Source organism: Chanodichthys erythropterus, chromosome 15 (assembly GCF_024489055.1).
Source record: "Chanodichthys erythropterus isolate Z2021 chromosome 15, ASM2448905v1, whole genome shotgun sequence".
Classification (NCBI taxonomy): domain Eukaryota; kingdom Metazoa; phylum Chordata; class Actinopteri; order Cypriniformes; family Xenocyprididae; genus Chanodichthys; species Chanodichthys erythropterus.
Genome location: NC_090235.1, coordinates 34,532,583 through 34,546,350, shown reverse-complemented (window position 1 = coordinate 34,546,350; position 13,768 = coordinate 34,532,583). Strand labels below are relative to the sequence as shown.

General features: G+C 34.7%; 1 protein-coding gene across 1 annotated transcript; it reads left to right on the top strand.

The window, feature by feature from the left end:
• The first annotated feature begins 6,937 nt into the window (after positions 1-6,937).
• Positions 6,938-10,145, top strand: edn2 (endothelin 2). The gene is made up of 5 exons (XM_067412056.1): positions 6,938-7,090; positions 7,704-7,857; positions 8,106-8,219; positions 8,756-8,848; positions 8,952-10,145. Exons 1-5 carry the CDS (start codon positions 7,030-7,032, stop codon positions 9,037-9,039), a joined length of 510 nt encoding a protein of 169 aa, XP_067268157.1. The 5' UTR covers positions 6,938-7,029; the 3' UTR covers positions 9,040-10,145.
• Positions 10,146-13,768: the final 3,623 nt, after the last annotated feature.

The following is a 13,768-nucleotide window of genomic DNA, read 5'->3' as shown; positions in this document are numbered from 1 at the left end:
AATATTGGAGGCGTACATATTAATTATCCCGACTGTTACGTAACAGTCAGTGTTATGTTGAGATTCGTCTGTTTTATCTGAGGTCTTTTAAACAAATGAGATTTACATAAGAAGGAGGAAACAATGGAGTTTGAGACTCACTGTATGTCATTTCCATGTACTGAACTCGTTATTCAACTATGCCAAGGTAAATTCAATTTTTGACTCTAGGGCACCTTTAATACTACCATTGTGAAAAAGAAGTGCACTTAATTGTATTAAAACGTACACTTGTAGTGTACTTCAAATGTTAAAAGTTAATTAAAGAGAGTACACTTTCATGACTAGTTTCATGGCTTGGTGTTCAAGGTAGGTTCATAGGTTATTGTATAACACCAGCACTTTTCAGCAGAGGCTTCATGCTAACCAGCAAAACCTTAATGTGCACTTAACCTTAAAGGATTAGTTCACTTTCAAGTGAAAATTTCCTGATAATTTACTCACCCCCATGTCATCCAAGATGTTCATGTCTTTCTTTCTTCAGTTGAAAAGAAATTAAGGTTTTCGATGAATGCATTCCAGGATTTTTCTCCATATAGTGCACTTCAATGGAGCCCAAACGGTTGAAGGTCAAAATTACAGTTAACAGTGATCCCAGACAAGAAAGAAGGGTCTTATCTAGAGAAACCAACACTCTTTTTCTAAAAAAAAGAAAATTAAAAATGTTTACATTTTAACCATAAATACTCATCTTGAACTAGCTCTCTTCTTTGAATTTGAATTCTGACAGTGTAGACACTGCTAGGTGTATTACTGCCCTCCACTGGTTAAAGTTTTAACTAAATTGTCATATACAATATGCTAGTGCAAGTATATAATGTTTAGTTCAAACTTTGACCTGTGGAGGGCAGTGATACACTTAGCAGTGTCTACACTGCCAGAATTCAAATAAAAAGTATAACATTTTTAATTTTTTTTTTTTTTTTTTTTGTAGAAAATGAGTGATGGTTTCTCTAGATAAGACCCTTATTCCTCATCTGGGATCGTGTAGAACATTTTGAAGCTGCAATGAAACTATAATTTTTACCTTCAACCGTTTGGGCTCCATTGAAGTCCACTATATGGAGAAAAATCCTAGAATGGTTTCATCAAAAACCTTAATTTCTTTTCAACTGAAGAAAAAAAAACATGAACATCTTGGATAACATAGGGGTGAGTAAATTATCAGGACATTTTAATTTGAAGTAACAATATTTTTGACTCCACTTGAAGGCCATATTAGTGTGTGGCCTTAGGAATGTGCTCAGAGGACACCATAGAACTTGATATCACCCTCTACTGGCACGTGATCATAGTTTGATTAATGGCTCTATAGTTGATTGAAGAGAATGATGTTCAGTATGTTCTCATCATAAATCAAACAAACTTATATTACAATATCATCATATTTATAGTTACTACTAGCTGTTGTAAAACAAGTGAACACAATTAAAACCACACAATGACAAATGACTGAACTGTTTGCAGGAAAAAAAATATTTTCATCAATATCTTGTTGGGGTAAGTTGTCAAATGTTATTGTCACATATGTTTTATAGAATTTATATATTATTTAAAAATATGTATTTAAAAATGCTGAAAAGGGTTTCGTAGTGACAACTTACCCCATAAAGTGTGACATCATGCCTCACCATTACCCCAGCCTCTCTGTATTTATATTAGAACATCAGGCTACTTTATTAATAACACGTCTTTACCCTTTTCACACACATTTATAATTTTTATTTTTGGAAGAACTGAGAATGCTGATGTAATAAATGGAGTGTCTACTCTCAGTTCGTCACTAGATGGCGCTGTAAACGCGCTGAAATAACTTAAATGAGATGTTATCATTCTGAAAGTCAACGTCTAGTGTTGTCAACAATGTCAATTTAGTTTAGACTCTACATGCATAGTACAGTCCAGATAAACTAACAAATTAATTATTAATTAGAAAAATAATGCTATATAAAGTATATAACATACACAGAACAACCCCCAACCACAGACACAGGTTTGTTTTGCTATCTTAGTGAGGGCATTCCATAGACATAATGGTTTTTATACTGTACAAACTGTACATTCTATCCCCCTACACAACCCCTACCCCTAAACCTACCCATCACAGAAAACTGTCTGCATTTTTACATTTTTAATAAAACATTTTCGTTTTTAAAGCCATTTTAAATATGAGGACTCACAAAGTGTCCTCATATTTCTTGTTTACGTCGTAATACCAGTGTAATACCATGTCATTAAACAAATTTGTGTCTTCATAAATTACAAACACACACACACACACACACACACACACACACACACACACACACACACACACACACACACACACACACACACACACACACACACACACACACACACACACACACACACACACACACACACACATGTTTGTTTTTGTGAATTGTGGGGACTTTCCATAGACTTCAATGCATTTTACACTGAACAAACTGTACATTCTATCCCCCTACCCTGCCCCTACCCCTAAACCTAACCCTCACAGGAAACTGTGCAAACTTTTACTTTTTCACAAAAACTCATTCTATATGATTTATAAACCCATTTACATTGTGGGGACCGCTGGCTGGTCCCCACGATGTAGGTGAACTCAGGTTTATATTACATCATGGGGACATTTGGTCCCCACAATGTAATATAAACAAAAGCACACACACACACACACACACACACACACACACACACAGATAGATGCACAGCAACCACTGGTTACAAGTTTGGGTAGGTATCTGCATTGGCATATGTTTACTGATGTTTATTTATAATATGTAGGTGCTTCAATAAGACAATAAGGGTTTTTCAGTCAAGCCCATGTAGTGCTTGATTCCCAGACGCAGATCATGAAATGTTTACGTTCTTGACCGTGATGCAGGTCATAGCTCACACCGGAGGAATGTACAGGAAACAGAAATAGACGTGTGTGTATGTGTCTCCGTCATTGCCCTTCATAGATATTGTCAAAGATAATGAATAATCTCATCCAACATTCCATAAAAGTGAATCCGTTTCATTGTTTGGAATTCCTTAAACACCTCTGTTACTTGGGGCATAAAAATCAAAGTGATTATACCTGTGATAAGGATGAATTTTGCAATTTTGAGGGTGTGCCCATGTGTTCCAAAACACCTTGAACTAATGTCATGGCTGATGGTATTGATGCATAATCATTAGATAAACTATTACTCATACACAGAGAGTTAGTAATGTGACCATAAGCAATATAACTTTGCTCATCCTGAAAGTGCACTTACTTTTAAGATTTGAAGTACACTACAAGCGCACAATCAATCGGCTACAATTAAGAGCACTTCTTTTTCACAAGGGATAGTTCACCCATAAATGAATATTCTGTCTTCATTTACTCCTTCAGGTCATTCCAAACCTTTCATTTGTGGAGCACAAAATAATAAATTTTGTCTTTTTTTTTTTTTTTTTTTTTTTTTTTTTTAAGTCAGCGGGGTCTGTTAACTTTAGGAGGGAACAGAAAAAGTATCTTCTTTTGTATTCCATAGAAGAAAACGATGACTGGATTTTCATATAAAGGTGAACTATCCCTTTAATATGTTACTGACACTGTGTTGCATGTCTTAAAATGGGTCTAAGTTTCAACAATGACATCATTAATCCTGTAGCATTGTTTAACACATTTTGCATGTCATCATTGTTGTTCTCTCTCTCTGTTCCCAGTTTTGGTCAGGAAAGTCTAATGGAGCATATAAGGTGTCAAAGTGCAGTAGAGCAGTACATTCCTGAGAGCTTCTGAAGGAATTCCACAGGCGCTTTCAGTTGTTTTGTGTTTGTCAGAGCACAGCACCACATTCCTTCAACGAGCCACCACGTTAAGTGGAAGAGGAAATGGATAAGGCGACATTGTTAAGATTGTGACTGTTGATACTGAGACAGAAAAATAGAGAATGGAAATCTGAGGTGTATGAGTGTATTGAGCAATCATTAACTTATCAAGCACAATAATCTAAGGATAAATTGTTTTATTAATGCTTTACAGCACAATTAATCTTAATCTTATGACTTCAATCTCTTAGTTCATAAATCCCACATGTATGAAATACACTTTATTGGGAAAATAGCAATATTTAATGATAAAGATGGGTCATAATATTCAAAACTGATGATCAGAACTTTTGATAATCTGTCTATGATAAGACACTTAAACATTTGCTTTTGTTATTGTTGTATGTTCTTGACCCACACATTTCAACAGGACAAATATTCTGTGAGGTGCCATTGTTTGGTAGATTGTGACATCGCTCTGGCATTTCCTGACCCCCTGCAGCGACTCCTGACTGTTTAATATTTGTCCAGTTTATAGAGGGAAAAATGTTGTTTTGTAGGGCAGTTGCTGTATATATTCTCATGCAATTTAAAACTAGCCCAGAAATCACACTTAAAGATGTATGTATTCAATTGCATCACAAAATATGCAATATGTCACAGTTTGCTATTTTCAATGCATATCCATTGGTTTTATATTTTCATTACATATATCCATGTATTTTAATTATCATAACTAACAAACTAACTCTATAAATAAATAAATACATGTTCAGGTTCTATCTGCCATTATCAGTAATTAATTATTTTATATAAGCAAAAGAGGAACAGCAGCCAATATGTTTCCTTCCATTTGTTTCCCCAACTTTATCAAACGGAGTACATTTCCAGTGTTTAATAAAATGTCTTCCTCCAGGGCACAATATTTTGCATATTTGAATCAGTGACATTTGTTAAAGGAGTGTGCAGATAGGATTAATGACAGACAAATGATGCTGTCGTGACCTCTATTGATGGGGTTTCTTGTTTAATTTGCATATTTTCTGAATGTGATGTCATTTGGTCAAATATATAAGGTTAGGGAAAATGTCAACTGTCAGTGTCAAAAAGTCACATTATATAAGGAGTTGTGAGCATTTAAACGATTTATAAAATGTGTGTACAGTAAGAGATAATTGCAAGACAAATTCACAAAGAAAAATGCCATTGCTCATATATATATTTATTTATTTTTTTTAGTTCCTGTCCTTGATTCTGATAGTTGATATTCACGATAAAACACAGCTATGACCGCTACACCCAACGGTTTTGTGTATCACTACAACACACCCTTAGCAATCACTCTTAGCAACATAAACTGTAACGTTATGTTCTCAATTGATATTGTTCATTGAAGCTTACTGTATTATGTAGAAGAGTATTGTGAGAAAAAAGATCGAATGAGCGAGTTTATTACCTGCATTCAGATTTAGCATTTTCCTTCAGGTCAGGCCTATGTTCATAATAAAAAAAAAAAATCTGTTTAAATACCTGATGTATTATCCTGTCCTTTTAACAGTTAAGGGGTTTTCCTGTGACTGACAGCGCTAGTCAAAGCATTTGTCAGTTGCGTCCATAGGTTGCGTCTTGTTCCGTTTTCAAAACAGTTCAGTCTTTTCAAAGTAAAAGTCTTCGCTACGGACTGACACACTCATAAAGAAAGTCTTTGCCGCCATCTAATGGTGTAATAATGTAACTTCTGTTGCTGTTCACACAGTCAGGGACTATTTTTTCCAGCGGAAGGAAGGCTTTAATGAAAGTTTACTTCATGAAAGATGCACTGATACATAGCCTATTTTTGGCTTTAATATTTGTATTGTGTGGTAGCCGTTTTATAGAAACAATAAGGTACTCGAGGCTAGTGCTGTAACTTATACTACATATACACATACATACATACACTGAATTACGTTAGGTTCCTGTGCTGGGTATAGTTATAAGTTCTTGTGATGGGTATAGGTTAAGGTATAGGTTTCTGTGATAGGTAGGTTTAGTTATAGGTTGCTATGACGGGTAGGTTTAGGGATAGGTTCCTGTGATGGACAAGTTTAAGGATAGGTTCCTGTGACAGGGAGGTTTCTGTGATGGGTTTAAGGATTGGTTCTTGTGACGAACAGATTTTGGGATAGGTTCCTGTGACGGGTAGTTTAGGTTCTTGTGATGGATAGGTTCCTGTGATGGGCAGATTTAGGGATAAGTTCCTGTGATTGGTAGGTTTAGTATAGGTTCTTGTGACAGTTAGGTTTAGGGACAGGTTCGGTTCCTGTGATGTGTAGGTTTAGGGATAGGTTCCTGTGACGGGTAGGTTTAGGGATAGGTTCCCGCAATAAGTAGGTCTAGGTATAGTGTAGGGAAGGGCCATATATGGTAGTATACTACTAGTATACTATAGTGATTTTTAAGATGTTGTCAATGTCATAAATTCCTGATCTTGAAAAAAGGTGATCATGAATAATGACTGTTTTAAATACATTACATTTAAAAAATATAGAAAACAATTATTTTAAAATATACTTTAACAATATTACTGTTTATATGTACAATTAAAGTTATAGAATTAAGAATTGTACCCATAACCCTAATGTGATTCACTAAATATCTTATGGAATATCTTATTATACCATTCCATATCCATAATCTGTGGTCCCGGACTGGATATCCTGGACATGCACTATCAGTCCTGCTTTTTCCTCCAGGGGTTTCTGCACTTATGTGGAATGTCTCCCTGGACACATGCAAAACATGCCATTAAATGCTATCTCCTCTGATGATGACAGCACGTGGGCTCCCCTGCGGAAAAAGGTTTCCTGTTTCTGTGACTCTGACTTATCCAGGGGGAGTTAATGACATCACTCCTTGTTCCATACCTTTCTTTTATTCACCCCCTCATCACACAAGCCAAAAACCAATCAGGAGGAAGGACTCAGGACTCAGTGGGATAGTCACTGTTGTGTAACAGTGTTTGCTCCACGCGCTGATGGAATGGGCGGAGCGTCCGGGAGGATAAATGGAAGGCGGGCAGGTTGAGTTGAACACAAACACCTGTCGGTCTCTCTCTTGAGCACTGTGGACTGCAGATACTAACTGTACATCATCACTCAACTGGATTTAACAGGCGTGTTAAACTCTTGAAATACTATAATGGCTTTCTCACTGTGGACTGCACTCTTTATCTCAGTTGCACTATGTGTGCTGCAGCAAGGTAAGATACTTCTACCTTTTTTAAGAAAAAAAAGTGTTCTGTCTTCTTGTGTGTGCACTTTCAGTTTCAAAAGGGTTAGATTAATTATACAGTTCAGTTGTTTTAGCTTGACAGCAATGAGATTTTAATGGAGCTTAAATGGGGATTTTCATCTGAGATTCTGAGAGAAGACTCCACTAATCAGATCTAATGATTCAATTGTCCTAAAAGACATTGTATTCTCTTGTACTTTGTGATCCCACTGGTGGACATTTGCCAAACCTTAACACACAAAGAAAACGATTATGTCTTAATATCTTTACAGATAAGTGCAGCGATTATTACTCAGTGTCATATCTATATAGAGTAGTGCTTTTATCCTGCATCTATAGTACTTGTGTATTCATCAGATTACATGAAAAGGAATTAGTCTTATTATATAGAATAATATCTCTATGAAAAGGGAATTTGTGCTTTCAGATCTGATCTGTACATTTGTTGGTGTACCTACTGTATACAGGTTGATTTAGTCATGTAAAACTTCAATAAAATCAGTAGATTTAGAGATACATTTTTAGGTTACCAAGAATCCATGTGTGAAGACCTTTCTTCATAGATTCTGTGTGTTTTCTAGGGTTTGGATATCCACTATCTGAACAGCCTGAAGCATCTAGCAATCCACCTGCTCTCAAACGGGTTCGTACCAAGCGCTGCTCCTGTAGCAACTGGTTGGACAACGAGTGCATCTATTTCTGCCATTTGGACATCATCTGGGTCAACACACCAAGGTGAGTTTGTATATATAGCGTAAATTAAGGGAATTAAGTGCTTTATAATTTACAAAAGGTATTAAAGGGACCTTAAATTTATAAAAGCTTTTCTTTTCATTGTAAAACCCAAAAACATGACTGGTAAAATGGTCCCAATGTGAAATTAGGTCTATAACATGTCATTTTAATCACCTGCAGACACTGAAAAACATGAATTTATCACATTTCTTGTGCATTTTAATTAATTCTCTCTCATCTCACTACAGTAAGATCACCCCTTTTGGTCTGGGAAGTCCTCTTTCCCGTCGCCGCCGCTCCACTGGCCGCTGTGAATGTGCGAATCCCGCTGATCGTACCTGTTCCAGTTTCTGTCACACCAGGTGAGCTCAGACTCCGCACTTTCCAGATTCACCCTGGAGATGAAATCAGACCGATACGTGTCATTTTGTCTGTCGCGGATGCCGTAGGCGGTCGTGTGTGACCTGTAGAGATCAGGGCAGCTTGTGTGTGTGTGTGTTTTTTTTTTTTTTACCAAGCTCTGATATGCATCCCTTTTTGAGATAAAAGGAAATAAGGGAGGGAAAAAGAAACCATCTAATGACTAAAGAAGTTATGAGTCATGCAAAGGACAACTATTTTTGGACAAGTTTAATTTTATCAGAAGAGTCCTCTGGTTGTTCAAGGACAGCATTAGCCCTTGTCTGTTTTTGTCTATATTTATGTGGGAGAGACATTTGGATTTGTCCTTCCCTGGGTTTGCAAGAGCAAGTCAATAAAAAAACAGACTTTATTTATTTGATTTTATTTTCAATACAAAGAATCTTTTATAAAATAGCATTACTAGTCAAAATTTGAATGATTAAGTTGTTAACTGGTGAATTTTGTGTGTAACCTTATTCTCAAATTTGATCTGCAGTTCAGAAAATCCAGATATGGAGATTGTGACCCAACTTGGTGACCAGTCAAATCACGTGGGCAAAAGCAGTGATCATCTACTGTCAACTCTCAGGTAAATTCACCATCAACATAAGCACTATTAGCATATGCTTTTGCTCCAATGAACACAAAATATCCTGCTTTGATGCTAAACAATGTGTCATTTCCATCTGCAGGAAGGTGGTTAAAGACAACCTCATGACAGCCTCACGGTCTGCTTCACCCAAAAAGAAATCCAAAACCAGGAATCTCTTAATCAGTTAGAGAGAGATGAAACGACGGTCGAGTGAGCATTTGAACAACCAATCTTGGATGAAGAGGATGTTCCTTGAGAGAAGAAGGGGGCAGACATGGTGGATTCTCTGAATTCAAGACAGAACTGAATGCTGTGGCACAAACCCTCAGTTTCTTCAGTTGAGGTGGAGCAGAAACGTCTGTTCGCCAATGTACAAGGATGATTTATGTGGTGAAAAGAAAAACAGATCACCTTCTGCACCAGTTACATGGTGACATTCACAAATGAGAGAGTTGAAATCTGAAAACAATGTTGAAATACTGCAAACATAGTTTTATAATACAAGTAAGATTTGCAGGAAGTTATGGTTATACCCTCAGACTGAAAGACTTTAGATATAATCTCTATCCTTGACACTGACTATATTTATTGATGTTTTATTTTAATATACTTTATTTATGATAGTTTTTCTCTGTATCAGAGCTTAATTTTAATATTTATTTATTTATATATTTATTTAAATTTGATTTGGAAATGAATGTGTCTGATGCTTTCTATGATCAACTGCTCAAGAAAGTGTCTAAATGTTAAAAAAAAAGAAAAGAAAAAAGATGTAGTCGTAAGGAATGTTTATCTCTTTTCTTTTTTACGACTTTTCCTTCCCTCCATTTTTCCTCTTTTTTTCCCTTCAGTGAAGGCGGAAGTATTTATTGCATACTTTCAGTCGGGTGTTTTTATTGTTCAGATACCAGCAAGTTTCAATAGCTCAACGCTTGCCAAAAAATGCTGTTATTGTTTTCCTAAAGTACAAACCGGCTTCTACTGTCTGCTGGGTCCATTATGTAAAAGACTTTAGTGCTATGTAGAGTTCCCATTACTGCCTCAAATACCTTCAATTAAATGGAAACTATTCATGACTACCTGTGTATTATTATTTATACATATAGCGAGTTTTGACTATTGTTATATGTATTTAATTATGCTGCACCTGTTCTTGTTTTCTTCCTGTGAAGAAAATTAGTCATTCACAGATACTTGAATGTTTAAACTTGAATTGCTTACATCCAAAAGTCAGTTTATTTATGTAATTTATTCAATGAAGTCTATTTTTGTATTATTGTCTCTATAAATAAACAAACTATATACTATCAAATAACACAGAAGTCTTTATTGAGCTACTAAAAGCAGTTTTCTGTATCACATAGTCATTAGATCACTTCCAGATGAGTGAAATGTCACATTACACTCCTTGTTAAACATTAAATTCATTACATAAATGTAAATCCAACTTCTCATATACATCATACTTTACAAACCTACCACAAAAACAAATCTAACACACTCCCATAATGACAAATGACTTGCATGCATAATTTGTTCTATCCACTTGTGTGGCTTGTAAATGTATGAGCCATACACTTTGAATTGCAAAGGCTCCATGAGCACTTTTAGATGTTTTCTGGGGTGTGTAATATTAGATGGCAATTTTATTGTCAGCGAAACCAGGGGAAATTTATGAAATGTACAACTATTAATTTAAAAAAGTACATTTTATGTGACCCTATATATGTGAACTCTGTGTGAAACTATGTGAGATATCTTATTACTATGACAAAGTCTTTAAGATGCTTTAAGATCTCCTTAGATAAATGTTCATGCAGAACTTGAATTCAAACAGGTACACAACACAACTATCTTAAAAGTCAGAAGAGAAGTTAGCTATATGGGTGAGGTGAGGCTAAAAACATTTGTGTTATTTCTTTTTTAAGCAGAGTTTGACAGTCTTCTGAGACGGTATTTTATCTTGCTGAGATGTGCAGTCCCTTTGTCTACCACCCCATTCCAGCTGCCCGAATGTTTACTCAATACGTGCGGTTTTGAAATTCCGAGGAACATGTAAGGTATTCCATAATGCAAGAAGAGAGTCTCATTATGTGGGATGATTTATAGAATTTGGCTTTTGTAAAAATTTCTTATGTAAAATGTTTGAAATTCCTTACATAATTATATGGATGACAATGGAGTAATGTAACTAATAGAGCTTTCAATTGATTTTTGTATTTGGGTCATTTTTTTGTCCAAAAGCTTTAATAATAATAAAAAACTAAGATATGACATCCAAAGTAAGTAAGGTTGTACAACTAGATCTCTTTTATTGAATCCAAACAGTTTTAGTTATATTTTGCTACATATAAAGGTATTGTAAAGATTTTGAAGAGTCAAAAGGTCATTTGGTTCAACCGTCCAAAGGCCAATACAGCCATTTCATTAGTGATTAAAATATCTTAAAATGTAATAAATGTATGTATTTTTTATTCAGACATAATTTTATAACAACATATATCCAGTGGCGGAGCAAGGATTTTTTCATAGGGGTGGCCAGGCAGTGGCCAGCAACCAGTCTGGGGTGGCACAGAAATATTCATTATTTCAACATAAAAATTAGTTTGACTATAATGTACTGGACTGTGCCTACAACACAACTGAATACAGTTAATTTGTACTTAATTGTAATTGAGATAGTGAATTAGATCATGGAATGCTGAGTGCATTTGACCTTCTTTTTTCTTTTTTCTTTTCTTTTTTTTTTTTTTTTTATCATTCCTCACTTGCAGGCATATTAATAAAGGGGCTCACTCTATAGCTGAATTGTTCAGTCATTTCTGGTTCTCAAAACCCCCAATAGCTTGTTATCCATTGTTGAGACATGCAGATAACTACATTCTGTAGTTCAAAGATTATTCAACCTTCACTGAATTTCAATGAAGTTCAAAAATTCTGAGTTTGTCTGTTTCAAAAATTAACCAAAAAAGTAAACACTTAATGTTTAACTTTCTATATTGTCAAAATAAATAATTGCAACAGATCTATCATACGTAAATTAAACTCAGTACAAAGAAAAAAAAATGTTCTCTTTTGAAATCTCATTTGCTGATGCGTAAGCAGAAGTAAACAGCACATAAATGCCAGAATGGAAAATTAATTATGCATTTAAATGTGATACATTTTTGTTTGTACTTTATAAATTAACGCAAAATTAGCATCTTCTAGTACAAATGCACAGTTCTCACATTTATTTATGCATTAAAAAAAAAACAATACATATCAGCTTGTGCCATATTGTGATTTCACATATAGCAGAATATTTTAGTCGCATATATATATATATATATATATATATATATATATATATATATATATATACAGCTATGGAAAAAATTAAGAGACCACTCCAAGTTCAGAAATCAATGTTAAGTGGTCTCTTAATTTTTTTCATAGCTGTATATATATATATATATATATATATATATATATATATATATATATATATATATATATATATATATATATATATATAATAGATCTGCATACATGCATGCACAGTTTTAACGCAGCTTTAATCGCCTTTTTGGTTATTTCATGACTTAATAGATGACAGAACTATGACGTTGCATGCTTGTAGTTACTTTTGCGCTTCATTTATAGTGAGTAATATACAGCGCGCCGTATTTGCGCGTGATTGAAAAGTGCGCGATCTTGCAAGCCACCAGTTGAGAAACATTTACGTAAGCTACAGTATATATTGCCGTTCACTGTTGTTCTGCTGAAGCTCATTCAGCACCTGTATCATTTCCGCGCGCGTTTGACTTGCGCCTGGCGCTAAAACGCGTAGTGCGCGTCTGAAAAATCTCCCGTTTTGTGGTCTTAAAGAGACGGTTCTGCGTTTAAATAAACTCAATTCTTGTCAACAAAAAAGTAGACAGAAACAGCAGTTGTGAGCGGGGTGGCCAAAGGGGTGGCCAAGCTTAGGCCAAGGGTGGCCACGGCCACCCCTGGCCACCCCCTGGCTCCGCCCCTGCATATATCAACAAAATGGTATTACAATTATGTGCAGAAGTCATTGCTTTGTTATGAGAAAGAATGTCCGGAAAAATGAATTTCATTGATGTCATTCAGAGTAACCAATATAATGCGTTCAAGTCATGCGTTCAATATCATGTGACAGGATGTGACATCATGCAGAAATCTGCAAAGGACCACATGGTTGTGTAACTATTTGAAAAAATTCATGTCCCGAAATATCATGTCATTCAGTACAACCGCTATAAAACATGGAAAATAATGTAATATTTAAATAAATTGTAATATTTTAAAAACTTGTACTAAATATAAAATGCTTGATTGTCCTTTTGCTAGCTAGCTTTTGCTATGATATTGAAAATATAATTTGGTATAACCAAAATTGTCATTCGGTAAAACCAAAATTTTGGTTAAACCGAATGACTTTTTTGGTTAAAAATTTTGTCCGTCTTGTAAAAAATATCAAAAAAACAGTGTTAATCGATTATAAAACCCACATAATCTCATTGTTAACACTTAATACAACTTCCAAATTAATTATATCTCCATTATGTTTTTTTTTTACACTTTTAAAAACCTTATTTGTCAATGACCCTTTTGTATTAGATCAATTACATGAAGTGCTGATTAATTAATCAAATGAACCACATTTAAATACAAAAGATGCAAAAATTAAAAGATTATTACATTATTGTGACAGACGAATACATTTCTAATTACTAATAAAAGATGTAGGAAAAACCCTTTTAATTAAATTTTGGGGTGTGATTGTGTTAATTTTTTTTTTTTTTTTTTTTTTTTTAATCATACTTTTACCAAATTTAATTATAGTAGCATTATTAACAGGTAGTAGCTGTAGTTACCAACATGTCTTCAGTATATGAGAGTGTTTTTTTA